Source organism: Erpetoichthys calabaricus, chromosome 3, assembly GCF_900747795.2.
Source record: "Erpetoichthys calabaricus chromosome 3, fErpCal1.3, whole genome shotgun sequence".
In the NCBI taxonomy this organism is placed as follows: Eukaryota; Metazoa; Chordata; class Cladistia; order Polypteriformes; family Polypteridae; genus Erpetoichthys; species Erpetoichthys calabaricus.
The window spans coordinates 149,938,787-149,959,961 of NC_041396.2; the positions used below are offsets into that span (position 1 = coordinate 149,938,787).

General features: G+C 35.7%; 1 protein-coding gene across 1 annotated transcript in view; it reads left to right on the forward strand.

Annotated features, from left to right (window-relative positions):
• LOC114648398 (syndecan-1-like) overlaps positions 1-18,605 on the forward strand; it is a 41,414-nt gene extending 22,809 nt beyond the window's left edge. Inside the window, exons 2-5 of the mRNA XM_028797403.2 lie at positions 8,138-8,204; positions 10,473-10,981; positions 12,888-13,011; positions 15,961-18,605. Coding sequence (XP_028653236.1) covers positions 8,138-8,204; positions 10,473-10,981; positions 12,888-13,011; positions 15,961-16,127 — 867 coding nt within the window. The 3' untranslated portion in view covers positions 16,128-18,605. The remainder of the gene's footprint in view (positions 1-8,137; positions 8,205-10,472; positions 10,982-12,887; positions 13,012-15,960) is intronic.
• Positions 18,606-21,175: the final 2,570 nt, after the last annotated feature.

A 21,175-nucleotide genomic window follows, 5' to 3' on the forward strand; every position in this document is an offset into this window, starting at 1 on the left:
AGAAATGCTGTATCCAAGAAAAAGTGAAATTATCCCAAAATAGTTGAGGGAGGGGAGTAACCCATCATCAGTACTGTTCGATGACATGGTGCTTTTATTGATGCTGTTTAAACTTTGAGTGCTTTGAGCAGTGCACTGGCTGAATTGAATTGAATTGTTGTCCCCATGTCAATATTTGCACAGGATTTTTGTCATGTGTGGTGGTTTTAAAACTGGACCAGTTATACAAAATTGACTACTGCATCTTATGAGGTTTACCGATCTTTGCTCCTTTCACTTCACTTTTGCAGATCACTTTTGCATGAACCAACATGCCTTATTTCTCCATGTGATTGCTGTCAACAATTTAATGAAATCAAGAGTACTGTGCATGCGTCTCTGTCTTTCACTCTCACTCTCTAAAAAATTGTAGAGTGTTGAAAAGGAGATGCCAGATAGACAGGCTTCTAAAACAAATTTGAAAATGCTAAATTTGTGGCCTTCCAAGTTTTTGTTGGACGTTTTGTGACTGCACTAATGGGTAAGAAACAAACTGTACGTATTTGAATAGTAGGGCACAAAGTGAAGGAGTCTTTGATTGCAAATATATTGGTTACTGATTCAGGCCACGCCTATTCTAGAATCAAATGTGTAGTTTCTGTTCTCAATTGTCCAGGCTGTGCCCTTTCAAATGAGTGTTTGTGTTTGTTTGTTTTGCCTTTTGTGTTTATCTGTATTTTTCCAAAGAATTTTGTAAACAAGCATCTTCACGTGCTTGTGTTTTGTGTGGAATAGCTTCTGCAAGAAATGTAAAGCCCATATTTTCTAATGGTGATAAGGGTGGGAATAATGTGCCCTCTGTTACATAGTGTAGGGGCATTCCTGGTTCATACATTCTTCCGTTTTATCAGCAATGTCTGTGATGGTATTGATGGCAAATGTACAATTGTGTTTGTATATTTTTTTTTTTTTTTTTAATCTTTTAATGGGTGTGCCCCTCTATTTGTCGGAACTGCTGCACCCTTACGTACCGTCTCGCTCTCTCAGGTCAGCAGACCAGATGCTTTTATGCGTTCCCAAGGCACGATGCAAACTCCGAGGCGATCGAGCTTTTTCAGTTGCAGCCCCAAAACTCTGGAACGATTTGCCGTTGCACGTTAGGCAGGCTCCTTCGCTAGCTGCCTTTTAAATCCTATTTAAAAACACATTTTTACTCTCTCTGGCTTTTAACCCTGTATAATATGTTGGCTATTTGTATACTTAAGAATCTCTTCAGTTCTTATGTGTTTATGTGTTGTTTTTCTTTGTACAGCACTTTGGTCAGCCTTGAGGTTGTTTTTAAAGTGCTTTATAAATAAATAAAATTGTGTGTGTAAAATCATACAATACCTTACTGAAATACATAAAGCGGTAATGGCAGAGAAATTTTGTGGATGCAGTGTGTGCTTTTTCTATTATAATTTTTTTTTTTTTTTTTAATTTATACATCCTTTTTGTTCCTGTCAGTCTGGAAGTGCATTCTGTATCTTGTGTAACTTTTTTCTTTTGGTAAGAACATGGTTTGAGATTGCAACTTTATTATGCTGTACTTTTATATAAGGGTTTTTTTTTGGTTTTTTTTTCCCCCCACCAGTTGTATATGCAGGGGAACCTCGGTTCATGACCATAATTCATTCCAAAACTCTGGTCGTAAACCGATTTGGTCGTGAACCAAAGAAATTTCCCCCATAGGATTGTATGTAAATACAATTAATCTGTTCCAGACCATATGAACTGTATGTAAATATATAAAGTTTTTAAGCACAAATATAGTTAAACCATAGAATGCACAGCGTAATAGTAAACTAAATGTAAAAACATTGAATAACACTGAGAAAACCTTGAACAGAGAAAACTAACACTGTAATAGTTCGCGCTATAGCACTACCAACCTCTGGCTAAAAACACTTTTTTATTTTTTTTTATTTTTTTTATTTTTTTTAAATGAGTTTTAAGCACAGGGAAAATTTAATGAGCATTTGAAAAAAAATCCATAATTTAATAAACCACCAAGAAAGTAACATTGCAACAATGCACACCAATCGCTATAAACAGAAGTGAAAACCAAATCAAGCCCAGTGCATTCTTTAACTGCCTTCCTACCTTATGCATCCAGCTCTCTCTCGTGCTGCCTGTGTGTGTGTCCGTCTCTCTCTCTTGGGCTGTGTGTGTGTGTGTGTGTCGCGCGCTCTCTCTTGCTCGCTGCACAAGAAATGCACAGGGAGAGACTGAACATGTACAAACCGAAAGGGAAACTGGCTTGTTCGTATACCGTGTGTGGTCGTGAACCGTGGCAAAAGTTTGGCGAACTTTTTGGTCATAAACTGATTTGTATGTGTACCGAGACGTTCGTGAACAGAGGTTCCACTGTATTCTGAAAGACCTTTCATTGCAATCTTTACTGAAGGCATGTACCATACATCCAAGTTTAGTTCATAATGTAGTTAATTTGCATAAACAGGAAAGGTAAATTTTCTCAAGCCCCTGCCCACCCCACATAATTTTATTGTAGGGCAGCATCAGTTGAAGCTGCACCAATATTAGGATGCTAAAACCTTTTCCAAGCAAAGCACATTAAGTTGTTCTAGTGTAAAAGGCCTGGGTTTGAAAAAAATTTTCCATTGACTGTAATGCACAATGATGGTAACTAATTGAGCTATGTTAATGCACATGTTAAATAATTCAATGGTGTTTTTTTGTTTTTCTAGAAAAATGCATACGGTTTGTTTTTCTGTGTTTTTACCAATTTGTTTTCACCGTGGCCAAATTTCCACTGAGCAGCCTTCTCCAGGCATGCACAAGGGTTTTCAATCTAAGGTTGACCTTTGAAACAGACTGGCACGCTTTTTTTTTTTTTTTTTTTTTTTTTTTTTTTTTTTTTTTTTTTCTCCTTCTTCCCTTCTAGTAAGAAACTGCCAAATGTTTGTGTGCAATTCCTTGATAGAGCACTTAAGCTGTGAGAGTTTGAATATTAGCGATTATCTGCCAGTGTACCTGAAGTGGTGATATTGTTCTGTGTTTTGTTTTGAATCCCCAGTCTGTCAGATCAGTGTGTGTGTTTTTTTTTTTTTTTTTTATAAGGTGTATATACAGCCTTGCCCCCTCATTGTAGCTTTTTTCCTTGACAGGACCATTTGTTTATAATTGCACTCTAACCTGTTTTGTATCATCCATTCAATTGCATGTTTTCAAACCATTCCTTTTTCCCCAAAAAGTAAGTGCTTTGTTCTGGGAAGTGCTTGCACATGTTACTCTGGATCTTGAGCAAATCACATCTGTTCTACAAATTAGCTTTGGTAGTAATATTTATTTAGATGTAATATAATAAATCCCTCAAAGGCCTATACTGTTGACCCTTATTGAGTGCACTATAGTAAACTAAATTCCTTCACTAAAATAGGTTTAGCTGAACTTCTTCATAGAGTAATTAAAACTTTCCACATTTACCCTTGACCCAGTCCCAACATGCTGTGGGTTTTTTTTTTACATATATAATATAATATAAAAATTATGGCCAGGTTTTAAATCCGTATAGCCGTGTCATTCTCCGGGGTCACACTTGCACGACTGCGTGGAGTTAATGGGGTAGATGGAGCGAGTCGCATCTGCACGACGTGGATGCGATCATTCTCGATTGCTTCATTGGCTTCCTGCGGCGTGTGATTGAGGTGCGGGTAGATGTATATTATGGATCGACACTAGGAAAGGGGATGAATAGATTGATTGAGAAAGAAACCAGACTGTTTTGGAAGTACGATCTGGCCATCTGTAAGGACACCACACGAGCTGGGGCCCCGTGAAGGAGCGTTTGTTGGTAGCATTCTAGGGGCTAGTTCGCCCCACTGAATGTTCAGTTGGAGTAGGGTGAGCAAGGCAGGTGTCCTCCCGAGGGATCTGAGGAGCGACTGTGAGCGCGAAGGATGAAGGAAGGAGAGTCGACCTGGAATTGTCTGGCAGTGTTGTCCGTAGGGAAGCCAAGACTGAGGTCGGCCAAAAGGAGCTTGTGGCTGTTGGGTCTCCGCCGGCTGTGGGAGCAATGGGTGAGCTGGGGAGAATGAGAGACGGAGGTGGGCTGTGATCGTAATAAGTGACTGCATTTTAACCTCGGATATTAATGGATTTGTTTTTATCCCCACTGAGCACTTGCTTTTATGTATTTATTGGAACCGTGGAAGCACTGCACTAACGGTTTGTTTTTGTTTGCTGATTTTTAATAAAAGCACCTTTGCACTGATTGCACTATCCCCTGGCTTCATTTGAGATGTCACTGAGATGAGCTGACAAATGAACACATTACCGACAGTGTCTGGTTCAGGGCTCTAGAACGCAAGATGGGAGCATGGAGCGGACCTGCATCGTCACAAAGGACATTTCTGGAAAAAGCAGTTTTTAACCAGTTAAATAATTAGTTGGATAAACATGCCATTTTTGATAAGTTTCAGTTGGGATTGACCAGAGGAAATTTTTTATTCTGATTTATTGTGCAAGGATCCATGATATTTTATATGGTGTACCACAAGGATCTATTCTGTGCCATCATTTTCGGCTTACATGCTCCCATTTGTCTATGTTATCAAAACACAAGGTGAGTTACTAGTTATGTAGACACACAGATTTACTTACCTGTAGCATGCGATGACCTGCACTGTCTGAGCCCTTTTGATCCAATGTCTGTACTGTATTTATTGTATTACTGAATTGGTTTAATTTTCCCAAGCTAAATAAGTGGGGGGAGGAAAAATTTTAATTTTGCTGGGAATAGTGAAAATCTTAAAGAAGCTTGATCTCTTGGCACTCCAAGTCAAGGTTGGAAGTTTAAACTTGGGTGTGATCATGGATTCTAAACTTTAAATCGCACATTAGCTGTTTTAATAGGACTTTTTTTTTTGCGTTTGAAATCCTGTAAGTGTTGGACCTCTTACATTTTCCAGCACCTTGCAAATGTTAACACTTTTTTGTTTTTTTTTTTTTTTTGTTTTTTAAAGTTGACTCACAAAAACGACCATAAGATGCTGAGAAGGTTTGGGGCAGCCACCCGTATAATTTTTCCCGGCTGCAAAATTGAGTCCAAAGAACAGACATGTTCACACAACGGAGTCCAAAACAGAACTGACTAACTGGAAGCAAGATGGTGGCTTTAAAGGCCAGTGGATGGCAGGATGTCCCTAGAATGGTCTGCAAAAGATCGAGAGGGAGAATTGGTGCACTTCACTACCCCCTGGTCTGGCGTGGAATTACATATACTCAAGCCCTTTAGTGTCACACACGCGTGTTTAGGAGACAACTAGATTACTGTAATGCTCTCCTAATAGGACTACCCAAGAAAGACATCAACCGGTTGCAGTTTGTGAAAGCTGCAGAAGCTAAAATCTTAACCAGCAAAAGAGAATCGCTGCACATCTTGCCGGTTTTACAATTACATTGGTTACCTGTGTCCTTTTAGAAAAGATTTAAAAATTCTGCAAAAGGTATAAAGCTCTGAATAATCTTGCTCCCTTGTATATTTGGGAGTGCCCGTCCCTTTATATTCCCAGTCATAACCATGGGTTGGCTTACACTGGTTTATTATCCTGAGAGCCAAGCATTAAAGCGATGAGGCAGACTTTTGCTGTCCTGCGCCTAACATTTGGAGTACTTGACCAATCAAGATATGCCAGGGTAATACCATTGATCAAACTGTTTAAATTCCCAGTTTTTCAATTTAGACTTAATTCACTTATGTTCTACTAGATTACATATGCATTGCGACATCCTATACTTCCTGGCCATCTGACTGTGGGATAGAACTTATCTTTGGTTTAAGTACATTATCTTCAAATTAGGATTGTACTACTTTTATAACAGTTTATGCAAGTGCATATTGATTCTTTACAATTTTTATTTAGTTATATGTAACTCTTAATTGCTGTTTTTTCTCTTGTAATTTTTTTTTTTTTTTTTTAATCTATATATTGAGTAGTACACTTTGAGCTACATTCCTTGTATGAAAATGTCCTATGGAATTAATTTTACTGTCAGTTGTTTCTTATGCATCAAATAAACTGTCATGTTAAACATCCTTGAAAAGCAGATACAGTATGTTTACACAGAGCTGTAATGAGTGGTTTTATTTATTTTTCGGTGCTCGCCCAGTATGTATTACATGGTTCCTACTGGCCCTGTATACGCTGCAAGAGAAACTGACATATCAGTTTTTGTGTGTTTCCTAGCTGAACATATTGCAGTGTGTTGGGGGTGTGTGGTTTTTTTTTTTTTTTTTTTTTTTTTTTTTTAAATAAAACATCTTATGATAGCATTCAAAAGCTGTTAGTTTTGTGATGGCTATTCATCTTGTTTTCAAACCTGCTGTCTTGGCTTATCCTTTATTTTTAATGTAAGTCTGGGAGAGCTGCAATTTTGAATATTCTAATAGGTTTTAAAGTCTAAACGCCCATCATAATGTGTGCAAGTTTAAAGGCAGAAAATTTAAAGCTGGATAAACCTATGGCAAGCACACTCCTGGTTATATAACAACCTGCATTAAACACTACACATTATGCAAATATATACACAAATTTAGTTTAATTTCATTAGTGCCTGTACCACTTGATGTTTAGTTTATCTATTTACTGAATACAATTCATCTCCCATTTAAATTTTAAATTAACCAAATCTTAATTTTTTCAGATTTTTTTTTTTTTGGTAGGAAAATGTAATAGTTAAACATACCAGCAAGATCTGTACAATATTTATTAATAATTGGTCATCTTTGCTGTCCCCAGTTCAGTGTTAATTGTTATATGTGTGTGTGTGTGTGTGTGTGTGTGTGTGTGTGTGTGTATATGTGTATATATGTGTGTGTGTGTGTGTGTATGTGTATATATATATATATATATATATATATATATATATATATATATATATATATAAAATATACAGTAATCCCTCGCTACTTCGCGGTTCACTTTTCGCGGATTCACGATTTCGCAGATTTTTAAATACAAGTGATTGCCCGCCTATCGCGGAAGTTATGTTCCAGACCCATCAGCAACAGGAGAAAATCCGCGATATAGAAAGACCATATAAATAAACATTTTTATAGTTTAAGCCTTAAAATACCCATCCCACATGCTTTAAACATATGTAAACTTATAAAACACACTTTGTTAACACATATGATATGTGGATGTCGGGCTAAGGATATGAGTAACATCTCACTATTATAAAACATTTTAATTTCACGCAAGACAAGACAGTGAGACAGGAAAATTGGTGATGTACAGGCTTTTAAATTATTGACACGCAGAGCGACAAGCAGCACAAAGTCCACTTCTCCTTAGCGTTCATTCAGCTCCCCACCCCCTTGACAATGCGAAGTGGCAGGAGCGTACTGCGCTTCCGGGGAGGGGGGGGTTTGAGCGAAGGTGCGTTCAGCTCTCACACACCCACACACACACACACTCCTCAGGAAGAGGGACAAGCAGGCATTTTGGCAGAAGCAGCACAAAGTTCATTTCTGCTCAGCGTGAGTTAAGCTGCCCCCCTTCACAAAGCGAGTGCAGACACATTGACGTCTGATCGCTGCGTGCGGTGTTGGTCTGAGGTGTTTAAGAATGTAGAAAGTGTTTAAGAGCATAGGAAGTGTTTATAAGAGCGTGGGAAGGGTTTATAAAGCCTTAAAATATGTATAAATAATGAAATAAATATAGGTCGCTACTTCGTGGATTTTCACCTATTGCGGGGGGCTCTGGAACGTAACCCCCGCAATAGGTGAGGGATTACTGTACACTCTATATATATATATATATATATATATATATATATATATATATATATATATATATAAAATAAATAAATATAAAAATACAGAATGGAGCTTTATTGATAAGTATTACTTTGTTTGAAAGCTTATTCCATTAAGAACTTTCAAAGTGCATTTTTGGTAGCCGTTGTGTTGTAAAGAAGTAAATATTCTGCAGGAGAAATGTCTGCTCTTCAGTTTGATGTAAGAAACATGTAATTTTGAGTTTAATTATGAAGAACTTGTGGCTGATTTTAAAGTAGCAGAACAATGCAAAATCCAAGCCTGATATTAAAGGTTTAATGGACTTTTTTTTTTTTTTTTTTTTTTTTTTATTAGGATTTAATTCCCCCTGAAGATCTGGATACCTCAGGAGATGATTTGGAGTTTTCTGGGTCTGGAGAAGGTATTTTATAATTTCTCTGTAAAATGGAGTCTCTGTAGTGTAATGCTTCTTTTAAAGAAAAGTGGTTATGTTTAAACTTGTAAATGTCTGACAGTACACGTGAGCAGCTGTAAGGAATTTGTTTTCTTGGATGGTTTCAAACAAAACATTGCATGTGAAACATTTTTTGTAAGCAGTAAATCCCACAGTATGTACCATATGTATATCTAATGTTTTGACTACTTCTATTGGATTTTAATTTATTTTTCTTGTGCTATCCCAAAATTGTTTTGTTTTTATTCTGTTTGAGGTGTTATTCATTGATACTGGTTTGCATAAAGCTTTGAGTCTTTAAAGAATAAAAAAAAAAAAAAAAAATTTATACCCTTTCAAAACACTTAATAAATATTAGATATAACTTAGAGGTAGTGGTAAAGCAGGGAATGTGTTCCTAAGCCCTTAGGACTCCATGGGGTCGTCTTTCAAGAGGCGGTACCAGGAAGTCTGTTTACGAACTTTCTGCATGACGCATCAGATTTCATAAATTGTTAAATTACTGAAGTTAATGTGATGTCTGTGTAGATGTGTATATTCACTTTTTTCACAATTTTCAAATTTTTAAAACTGTTTCATAGTCTGTCTTGCTTGCTGGCCTTTCTGGTTTTCTATCATTTCAATGTTTAAAGTTGGCTTTTATATGCTTATGCAGCCAATTTTTAGTTTTCTATTAAACATGAGCTTTTTCTGCCTACATTTTACAACTTGCATCTTTTGATTTTGTCATTTTTTGTTTTTGAGTTGAACAGGGTTCACAATAATTAACTGATAGATGCATGCACACACTGTCTACTGCAAGATTGATACCATTTACAAGTTTGGTTCAAGATTGGAGAAATTAATTGTAATTGGACAATAATTTTTGACAAGCACTTCCCTTCATCTGCCCCCAGATTGGTGATTGTAAACTTCTTGACTGCTATGGCAGTGTCTTTTGCACACTGTTATGAAGGACCGACCAGTACACAATGCACATATTGGTTTTATACAGATACTTTAATGTAAAATCACATTTTGATAAACTTGGAGCAAATTTAGTGTATTTCTGGATAGTTTCGAGGCTGGGGTACATTTTGAGATCCACAGACTTGAACAAATATACTGTTTCTTTGACAATACCATCCATTAGTTTTTTGAAGCCAGTAAAAACGGCAACCCAATAACTTGGAAGTTCACTAAATTTAGTATTTTTTGAGTTTAATCTAAAAAGTAGTCCCAACTCCAAAGACCCCTCAATTAGATGTAATGTCTAACGTCTTTATTAAATCATTACTAGGTGTGTTGTTGGTACTTTAGTTTGGGAGGGGTGGGAGTGTTTGTGACTTTAGAACTTGACACCTGATTTGGATTGTTTTGGTGTGTGGTGGTTTTTTTTTTTTTTTTTTTGTCCTCCCAAGACTGTCCCAGCTACATAAAGGCAAGGGTGGGTTATTGCTCCTTTTCTGATTTTTAACATGATTAATGCAACCATAAATTCCTTGTGAATGTAGTTATTGGTGTATTGATTGATTGATTTGTTCATATTTAGACCAAAAAAATCCACATTTTGTATTTTGCTACATGAAGAAAAAATATTAAACGATTCATTGAAGTTGTACCGTGCATGTATGTTGGTATATACATGCCATATACTGCATTTGTTGTAAATCTGGAGAATGTAAAGTGCTGGCCACTTTATTTATTTATTTATTTATTTACTTGCTAGCACATTTGTAATTGGTTTTCTAATTTTTGGCGGGGAGAAGTTTGCAAAAACTATGGGTTCTGTCTTTAAGTCTTCTACATGTTAGTATATTTGTGACACTACCACCCCTGCACATAGAGGTGTTTTTCTTCAGGTTTTACAGATGGAGAAAATGTCCAATATTTTATGTTGGGGTTATGCATGTGTATGGTGGGGTGTTTTTTATTTTAAGTTTTTGTATCTGCTCCAAAGGCAGATGTTTAAAACATGAACTTGTTTTGCATTTACCCATCTTTTTTCCTTTGTCTATACAACCATTAATGTGTCTCCTACAATGCTGTATAACCTTTTAACTATGACCAAAACAATTGCTCATTCCCAAATCATGTTTTTGAATTGCACAAATCTGTTAGTATATTAAATCAATGTAACGGAGTAATCTTGACTTGCATTTCAGTATGTTTAGCATCTGTTTTGTACTGCTTGTTCATCGGGTATGGCTATTTTACAATTTTTTTTTTTTTTTTTTTTCCCCCTCAACAACTTAGGTCTCGATGTAGACTCTACCATTTCATCTTTGACTCCGCCTTTTACTTATCCAAATGTATCTACAACATCCATATCATCAACCATTGTACAAACAGACGAAAAGGAAGTACCCACAGTGCAGACCGAGCTTGCTTCCACTGTAGCAGGTTATGTACATAATTATGAAATAACTAACCTGGCAGTAGGGGAAACCATTTCATCATCTGTGTTTCCACTGGAAGAAAATGAGGGTACCATTAACAAGAGTATTGCTTCACCGTCTTCAACCACAGAACATTTGGATAGCTCTAATATGGAATCCTCATCTTTGACTCCTGGTAGCTTACCGGAACATCCTCGAGAAAAGAACTTTGAAATGCACACTGAAAGCATTACTCCAACTGCTGATGTAACAACAACCTTTAATTTTGTCAATGAAGAAACTGACTTGGCATCCACCCCAGTTGCACCTGAGCTTAGCAATGCTGCAGGAGGTGCTGATGAGATTTTTGTCCAGGAAATCATGCCGGTATGAAAATAGATTTCTGTTGCACATTGATAAATTTAATAATTGGAAATATTTTGGAACAATTCATGTGGGAATCCAGAAAATATGAATTGAGCTTCATTTAAGGAGCAATAGTAAACTCTCAAGACATGTAACTGCGCGTGTGTGTGCGTGTGTGTGTGTTTGTTGGATAGTCTTCCACATCATAAACAAGTGACACACACATTATGTGGAGGGGATTATACCATTTAGTTATTTACCAAAAAATATTACCACTGAAGTGCAAACATGCATAATTTTATATTTCAAAATTAAACTTGTTTATCTTTTTGTTCACACAAACCGTTCAGCATTAGCTCTCATCCATGTGTTTTTTTTTTTTTTTTTTTTTTTTTTTTTAGTTTTTTTTTTTAATGTGTGGTCTGTATCCAGCTTTGTGTTGCTTAAAGATCCCTGTATTAATCTACAAATAAGAGCCTTGGGTGATTTAATATGGAAGTTCAGTAGCATCTCTGTAGTTTTGCATGCCCAGCCACTCCTAGTCAAACAAGTTTTGTACATATCTTTCAGCCTGTTTTATCAGTGTTTTTCACTCTGTATGCTGCTTGGCTACATCACAGAAACTGTGACAAAATCACAACAGTTTTGTTCTAAACTTCTTGAGATTCTCAGAATGTAAATTCAATGAAATAAGAACTGCATATGAATATTAATTTCAAAAACTTCACTTTTTTTTTTTTTTTTTTTTGAAAATTTGTGCTGTGCTATATATGCTTTACCTCTACCATTTTTTTTAATTCTGTCCAGTGGTAGACCATCTTATTCATCTGGGGTGGGAAAACTGCAGCCATGTAATAGGTTTCAATTCTTGAGCACAACCATTTTATTCTTTGAAGACTGAATGTAATTTTAGATTAAGGGAGCCAGATTTCAGAGGCAATTTACATACTGTAAATGCATATGGAATCTGCTGTGAATATTTAGTGTCATAGTGACTATTTTTAAGGACTATTAAAATGGTGGTATTCACACTGCTTGCCTGACTGTCCATAGAATTAGTGCTGTTAGGTATTCCAAAAAAAAAAAAACTGTCCACCTCCTCAAGCTTGCAAACTCCCCAAAACCCATCCAGTCAAGTTTTTACACAAGTTTCCGTATCAGCAGTGCAAACTATCCTACATTGTTAAACATTATGCAGCAACTGTTTGTTTTTGTTTTACAGTATATAATGTGTGTATGTGTATATGCACCTATTTGTCAGGGTTCTGTTTATGATATAAACACAGGATTTCTTGTATAGAAATTAGTGAATATCATTGCACATTCTTAAATCTGTATTGCTGCACACTTTTGCTTTTTCAGTAATTTGACCTTCTCTGCTGCATCATATTCTAGAAGCTGAAATCATGCACTTCACCAGAGTTTTGAGAATATTGTTCTCATAAGCAGAGCAGTCAGTCTTTTTGTGAAGAACATAGTCTGATCCTTCAGTGAATTCCCAAACACCAAAGCGCTCTGAAGAGATCTGAACTTCGTTACACTTTTTTGCAACCCACCTTGTATAGTAATAAAGTATACTTTCATAACGGAGGACTGGTAGACTAGTGCAAATCTGTTTTAATCTTGCCAGTAAGTGAGTGAAGTAAATATTGTGGCCTCTGACTATGTTAGTGTATTTGTCAAGGTTTCATTTTGAGCAAGCAGTGTTTGTACTGAAGATCTTCTATGCACTCAACATTTGGCATTTTTTCTTAGTACTGCATATTAAGACTTTTTCTGGGGTTGATGGATGTGGTGCTTTTTAATACGTTTTTTGGTTTAATTAAATGGATATCTAAGCTTTGTTACTGCATGCTTATACGATTGCCAGTATCCTTAAGGGACATAGCATATTATTGCTTAAATATTGTTTTTTTTGTATTTAAAGAAAATTGAGACAGTACCAGATGTGAAATCTGCCTCAGCAGCTACAGAGACTGACCCTCCTCTTTCTGAATCCGGAGATAATGAAAGGAGTCGTAGTTTTCTGGAGAGAAAAGAAGTTCTTGGAGGTAATAGAAATTCATAACATTGTGGTGATTTCTTGCATTAGCTTTTTAAAAAAAAAAAAAAAAAAAAAAAAAAAAAAATGACCATGAAAAATGGTTATATTAACTGATAAGTATTGGTTGATTGTGTGGAGGAAATCTTTGGTAAATTTTCAAATTGTTTTTTTTAATCTATATGGGGGAAAATTAGCTTAACTAAATGTTCTTTAGATGTCTGATTTTCATGTGCAACAAACATGGATCAGCATGTATGTGGTAGTTGGTATGGAGCAGCAAGATTGTATGTTCTTTACTATAACAAAGTAAACTTTGTATAGTATGTGGTACTTGGAGCGTCCATTAAAGGCTTCCCCATGAGAACTGAATTTTTTATTTTTTAAAAGTGCAATCAGAGGCTGCTTTTTGGCTGGCTTGATTATAGAACAGCTATCCACCCTAAAAAACATGGGGAAATGTGTTCCTGGAAGTGATGTATAAAGACTATTCGGTGCATAAAATTAAAATATGACAGTTTGTTGTACTCGAGCACTTCTGTGTAAATATGGCTTTATTTTAAAGTTGTTTTTTTTTTTCTTAAACTGGGCAGTAACTAAATTGTAGCACAGAAAACTGTAAAAGCTTGAATTTTAGCTGAATCATAAAATTGGCAGATTTAACCTTTTGTCAAATACTTTAATATAAGTATAGTTGTTAGTTGGGTTTTTTTTTTTCTTCTAAATACAAAAGCATTATCTTTCAGTTTGTGTTCCGACTTTGAAAGTTAACCACTTTACCAACTAAGGATACTTGAATGTTAAATCCCCGTTCAATGGCCTGTGAGGTCTGTGTGGGTGGTTTTTTTTTTTTTTTGGTTTTTTTAAATAAATTTTCACACTTTGAATATTTTTTTTTATTTACATCGGTGTGTAACTTCCAGTATTGAATTGGTGTCTGAGAATATATTTTTAATATTTTTAAATGGTGAAAGCTACTTTTTTTTTTTTTTGTTTTCAGGCAAGTACATTAGATTGCCATCTTGTTTAATTTCTTCTGTAATTATGAGCTTTTTTCTTTAATGCTGTGTAGATTATGGATGAATATTTTCTATACATATTAATGTATTTTAAGGGAATTTTATTTTGGATTTTATGGTAACAATTTTTTTTAAATAAAAAATGAGCAGGTAACTCCCGTGATCAATAGCTTAATTTTAAAAATGCCAAAGTTAACACTTCATTAGAATATGTGGCTTTTCTGTGTGTGGTTATACAGGAGCTTAGTGTGAAGTTTTTAAAGAAATGGCGCCAAAAAAAAAAAAACGAATTTCTATCGGATTTGGCTGATGCAGATAGCTGATTGTTACTGGATCAGCCTACTTAACCCCCAATCTCCAGCCCCCCACCCCCCAAATTAACGTATAATGTAGACTCCTTAGTTTGTAGTAATGAGAAGGATATTTAATTCCAGTTGGGGGTTGAGGGAAATGCATGTTTGCTTAGGTATTCAGTGCCATACTTTTTTTTAATTTGTCATGCCAGCTTTTGCATCAGTAACGGCTTCAATCTTTTGGAGTGAGTGTGTACTGACTTTGCATGCAGTTTTGCCTTGTTGGCTGTGGTGGTTTTGTTCATTTGTTCCAGGTAAATTTGCTTGTTCAGGTTAGTTTAATGTGAAGTACAGTTTTTCAAATTGTCTGAGATCCGAGTACTGACTAGGCTATTGTAGAATATTCACCTTTTATCCTTGAGCTATTACCATACCTTACTGTGCAAACTCTAGGGTTTTTTTTTTTTTTTTTTTTTTTTTTGTATAACCACTTTTGTTCAACTCTCACTTTAAAGACCAGTATTTTATTTTATTTTTTTTTTTAAAAGGTCTTGATATGGTAGACTGGTGCATCTTTACTACACTAATAGCTACTGAGTTGTCATCTATTCTAAAGTACTTTAACTTCCTAAGGAGTAACGACCATTAAATAAGCACGAACCAATTGGAGCCCAATTAGTATCTTTTGCAGAAAACCATATTTACACCTACCATGTCTGTGTTTTCAAAGGTATAGGGCTCTGGAGAGAGTTTTTAAAAAGTCTGTTTTCAGGGTTCAAAAACTATTGGATATTATGGAAAACTAGGTGGCTCTGCCACCGGGTTTGGTTTACCGGATAAACAATTTTAAAGAGTGTTATCTTCATGGGAATTGTAACATATGCATTATTTTTCAAAAGCAATATTTTGTCCTTTTAATTCCTTCCCCAGGCGTGGTTTAAATCTTTATTGCAGGACATATAATGCTGCTCACGTTGTGAAGGGGGTGGGCGGGGTGGGGGCTGAGCGCACGCTAAAGAGATACTGTTGGTTAAGCTGATGCCTTGCTGCTGGCATGCTGTGTGTTCTGCTTGTCGTGCTTTGCTTTGATCATTTAAAAGCCTGTACAGCAGCTGTCCTTCTGTCTCGCATGATGTTAGTGTCTCTCGCAGGATGTCAAATTGTCTTCTGAGAAGATCACATGTGGTCTAATAGCCAAGATTTATTTATGTATTTTATAATAGAGAGGCAAAAACTTAGACAAATGTATTTTTTGAAAGCACATTAGTATGGATGGGGCTTTAGTCGTGTTTGTAAACTTTTAGTCTTGCAGGTCCCATCTGTATGACCTCTTCTCTGAGAAGGAATATATTAGTCTATCTGTGTCCTTTGAGGAAACCAGCTTCCTTAGTATGGTGATGGTAGGTTTGTGGGTATGTAATGAATGAAAATATTATATAAAGAAATGACGTGCTCATGATACAATTCCAAAAACCGTGTCAGAAGCCATCTCTCTAGTACCCTGTTTTTGTATATAATTGAAAGCACAATATGAACTTTCTTGTTTTGAAATGTGCACTTGGCTAGAGTCATCTTTTTCACTTTGTCGTAAATGTGAATTGGGTTTGAACAAATAATAATTTTTTTTTTTTTTTTGCCTTTCTACAGGTGTCATTGTGGGAGGAATTATTGGCTTGCTTTTTGCAGTTGTTCTGGTTGTCCTAATGGTTTACAGAATGAAAAAGAAAGATGAAGGCAGTTATGCATTGGATGATCCCAAACATTCTAATGGAGGTTATCAAAAACCACACAAGCAAGAGGAGTTTTTGGCCTGAATATGTGCAGAATTTTTTTTTTTTGAGGTTTTCCCCATCAGTTTAAAATTCCCATCTTCTTGAACTGGTGCCTTTTTCTATGTACATACAAGGACCTGGGTTTCCATGACTTTTGGATTTTCAAAAAATCTAAAATACAAAGTAATGTTTCATTCACACTAGCCTTTTGTGATGTTTTTGTACTTTCCAACCCGAATGTATCAATAGTAGAACTTCATGAGGGGTTTGTATGGGGTTTATTTATTATTTTTTTACTTTTTGCTCTTCTCCCCTCAGTTGTTCTTTCATTACTTCTGAGCCAGTCCCTGCACCATATTGGGGTTGTGTGGGTTTTTTTCCCCATTTAAGTGAGATTTACCCTGAAATAACTTGGGTTTATGAATATGTCATTTGTGGAACTACTTCGATTTGGATAATTCAGAGGCTTGATTGCTGCATTCCTATGATTAGTATTTAAACAGTGACATTTTCTGGTTTCGACGTTCAGTAACATTTGGGGGGGAAAAGATTTTTTTTCCCATTACTGAATTGTTACCTGTGAAAATAGAAGTAAAGCATTTGTGAAAGAACATGGACATTTTGGGACTTGTGGAAGCAAATGAAAAACTTGTAGTGGAACAAAATGTTACAATATTGAAATCCATGTCTTTTTACTAGGTGTATATTTCTAGTAACAATTTCCTCACCACTTCAACACCAGCAAGGTTTGAGGCATGTTTTTTGAATGCTTAAAACATACTCTTTCAAGGTGTGTGGTATGGGGAGGGTGTGTGTGTGTGTGTATTGCAGCTTGGGCTGTAATTCAGTTTATAGTTTTTAATCATTTTTCCAAAGTCCCTTTTTCAAACATCCAAGTATTAAAATGAAATTTGTTTAAATTGTAGGTACAGCTTTCAGTTCGTTAAACATCTGTGTGAAACCCTTTCATGTTCTTTGATTTACTTAAGAACATATAAATTCTAATTGTAATGTAGTTTATGTATATAAGAATATTCTGTGCACTGCCTTGGGTGTTTGTGGGGGAAATCCATTGTTTGTGATTTCTTGTGGGTTTTTTTTTTTTTTAATCATTTAAAGCTTAACTCAAAGCAGTTTGCTGGCTTTAAAAGATGCAAGACATGTCTTTTCAAAAAAGACCTAAGCTAACCTGTAAGCCAAAAAGGCCCAGTAAGTGGGGCTCTAGTTTGTACATTTAGTGCCTTTTTTGATTATGTAAAGCAGACCTTGCAAGCATGTCATCTAAAATCTATCAATCTGGAGCATTTGGAAGATCGAATGTAATACCAAACATTCGGTGGTTAAGCATACGATACTTTGCTGAAAGGAGCACTTTCAAAAATGCTTTTTTTTGGGGGGGGGGGGGGGGGGGTAGAGGTTTATAGAATATTAATTTTAATCAGTATATCTGGTTAATACTGTAAATATTGTATTCACTATGTTAAAAGACTGAAACATTCAACAAATGTTCATTTTAACTAACACATTTTGAATTTTCCTGACTTCCTTTTTGCTGATGTTCAGTTAGTGCATATACAGTTAATTTTCCTTTAATTTATTTTATTTCAAACATAGTCTACTGTGTAATTGAATTTTACTGCTCTATCTATGCAAAATATTTAAGGGATTCTAAAATGCCTTAAACTTTCACTTTACACTGTTTTTCCTTTGTACAAGCAGTGGTTCAGACTTAAAGTGGCTTCAGTAGATTAAGATTAGTTGCATTAATGTACACTGGCATTAAATGTGAAAGCAGGGTTTTACTTATTTCGTCAATGAACTCCCACCTATCTGGACTGTATGTAGACTGGTTAGTTTTAGAATAAGTTTCCATTATAGCATGGATGGGAAAGGGAGTTCCACCCTTTTATTTCTGGTAAGTAGTTCTTTTGATAATGGCTGTTTTTTGTGAACAGTTTCATCAAATATTAAATACGCTTGTGTTTCAAGTGTTGCAACCCCTAAAGAGTCTACCGTGTAAGAGGTATGCATATTTCCACTTTAATTTTTACTATTTTGTATCTTTCTGTTATTGTATTACTACATCACCCCTAGTATCACAGAGTGCATGCATAGATACAACTGGACAATCTTGTCTACTGTTTGTGGTCATAATGAGATTTTGCTTTTGAGGGATATATTTTTTTTTTTTTTTTTTTTATTCATTCTAGAGGCAAGTTTCGAATTTCAGTATTTAATATGTTGCAGTGTTGGTCATACGTAAACTGGTACAATAGTTACAAGTATATAACAAATTGCATATTTTCAATTTCTTCCATTTAGATTTTCTGAAATTTGTTCAGATGGAACCCATACTGACTGACATAAAAAATAAAGTAGCTGACTATGTGCAGCAGTAATCAGTAATGTGTTGTCTGTTCTGTAAGGTTTCTTGCCACCTCCAAGAACCCATCATATTTCTTGATCTACTGTCAAAACTGATTGCCCTCAAAGTGTATATAATTCTAATAAATGCATTTTTAACTACAAATGTGCTCTGTTCCTTTTAATACATCTGAATTGCTATTTTAAACTAAAGGCTGTTGCTTTCATGTATCATAAACTGAGAAAGTAACATTAGCTAGATTTTCAATACTTTTTCATTCTCCAAAGTGTCCATCTACCATGGAGGTGCTAAATTCATTCTCTCAGTGTTGCCTGATAAGCAAACCCTAACATGGAAACTTTCCAGTCTGTTACCAGGTAACCATACAGAGTAGGCTTTTCTTTTTGCCCAATCCCCCCCAAAAAAAAAGTTCCTGGAAGGTAATTGCTAATCCATCTTTGTTCAGGTTTCACTGGAGGAAATGTCACCGAGTCCCCCGATCTCAGTTGAAACACTTGTAACTGCTAATCCTGCTTTTACTGTATTTTTTTTTTTTTTTTTTTTTTTGTAAGTGAAATTCAAAATCTATGCAATTTTTAGTGCTTTTTTTCTGTAATTTTCATGTTTTAGTCCTCTGATCCATTATCAGCCCATGCCGGGTTCTATATTCTAATAATCTATGTTGTTTGTCTGCACGTAGGCTTCTGGGCCTAATTATAGTAACTTGATCTGGGTGGAAGTATCTGCACCAAACCCACATTTACACAAAATGATTATAAAAATCTTCTGTAACAGCTAATAAAGACAACCGTTAGAAGCTTCATTGCTGTGGTTGTATCTTGGATCCAACAGGAAAATGTTTGATAACTGGCTGTCTTCAGCATATCTAGATTGGTCTTCTGATATTCTTATAGGGAGCATTTTAATTCTTTTTGTTAGTAATTTGGCCAAAGCCTTGCATTTTATTCAGTTAGTGAAGTTGGTCTGTATGACTGCACAAGGTGTTTAGTGTCCTTCCAAGCAAAAATAATCTATACCTGGTGTAAATTATGGGTTATGAGGTAGTCTTTAGCTGATTCAAACATGACATTGTGCTAGTTTGCCGGACATCTTTTTTGTAAAATTCTGATGTATGATAATCTTCAAACTGGAAAAGCTGAAGGTTCAATGAATTATACGATCCTGAATATCAATAAGCCTTGGTGGTTCGTCCAGTTCATGTACAAGCAGTACACCAGGTTGTGGAAGGTTCATCTAGAAAAAGCATAAGATAGACATTTTTATTAGTCCGTTTAGAATCATGCAAGTTCTGTTTCATTGGTACTGCAGGCTATGATTCTTCATGACGCAAGGTTATTACAGCAATTTTGGACAATGCAGCCATGGTTGTCGTTCACTGATATAAAATGGTTTAAAGTTCTTGCAGTAATTCCTAATTAGCTTTCATAATTCCATGAAATGTTAGTGTTTAGGATTTTTTGCCAGTTTGAGGCATATGTTGACCAGAGCTATTGCTACTTTCTCCATTTTGATTTCTCCACCATAATGGTAATGTCTTTGATGATCCACTATTGTCTCCATACTATAAAAGGGATTGGCCTACAGATAATAAATCCCTGCACCCTGTTTGTGGAATATAATACTTGGCCAAGCTAGTCTCTCTTAAACCAAAACTGATTTCTGGTAGTTTACTAAGGCATCACGCTAAATTTAATCTAGTCTCAACATTGTAATGCTAGGAACTCACCCCAACCCCCCCTTTGTTATCCAACTAATGAGCAACCAATATTCTGTGACCAAACAGTTCAGGGGAGGAAATGTCATTGGTTTTGGTGAGATTTTATATTTGTCTAGAATCACTGTTGATTGCATATCCGGACATCTGCACCATAAGAAAAAATGAAATACAATTAGTGAGCCCGTAAGAGCAAGTTAATGTTAGCAGATCAAGAATAAGACTACTTTAAGAATATTTAAATACTATAATAGTTTGTTCAATTTGGAGTGGTGATGTTGCATCTTACCACTCTAGCCAATGTAGGAGAAAACTAGATTTAATGTATAGATGAATCTTCCTTGGGGGGAGGAAACTAGTTTTAATAGGATCTCTGCTACTTTTAAAAATCTGCATCGACTTCCATCCATCCATCCATTTTCCAACGCGCTGAATCCGAACACAGGGTCACGGGGGGTCTGCTGAAGCCAATCCCAGCCAACACAGGGCCCAAGGCAGGAACCAATCCCGGGCAGGGTGCCAATCCACCGCAGTCTGCATAGACTTGCGTGTGTATATTGACTTGTATGTCCTCTTACCAATGCTTTAAATGTGAGTGCCATTAGTAAGCTATGAATGCACAGCCATCCGCTTTGTGAGTCATGCAGCATTAGAATGACTGACTTGCCAATGATTTGCAATATTTTAAGGGCATTGGATACATCTGTGGATTGGGCATAATGAAGTTTAAGCTTCAAAGTGAATAGTAAAAAATAGACACAAAGTTTTTAGATTTTATTTAACCTTGGTGTGCAAGGTGAGTGAATGTTAACAAAAGTGCTTAGAGAAAATGTTTTTCTTTTAGAGCAAGTTGAAACGAAATAAAAATTTAAAAAATGCTGGGAAGATGATCTACAGGCATGTCCCCTACTCCCCATAAAAGATAGATGGTGCATACAAATTATTTACCCCCTTGGAAGTTTTCATTTTATTATACAACATTGAATTACA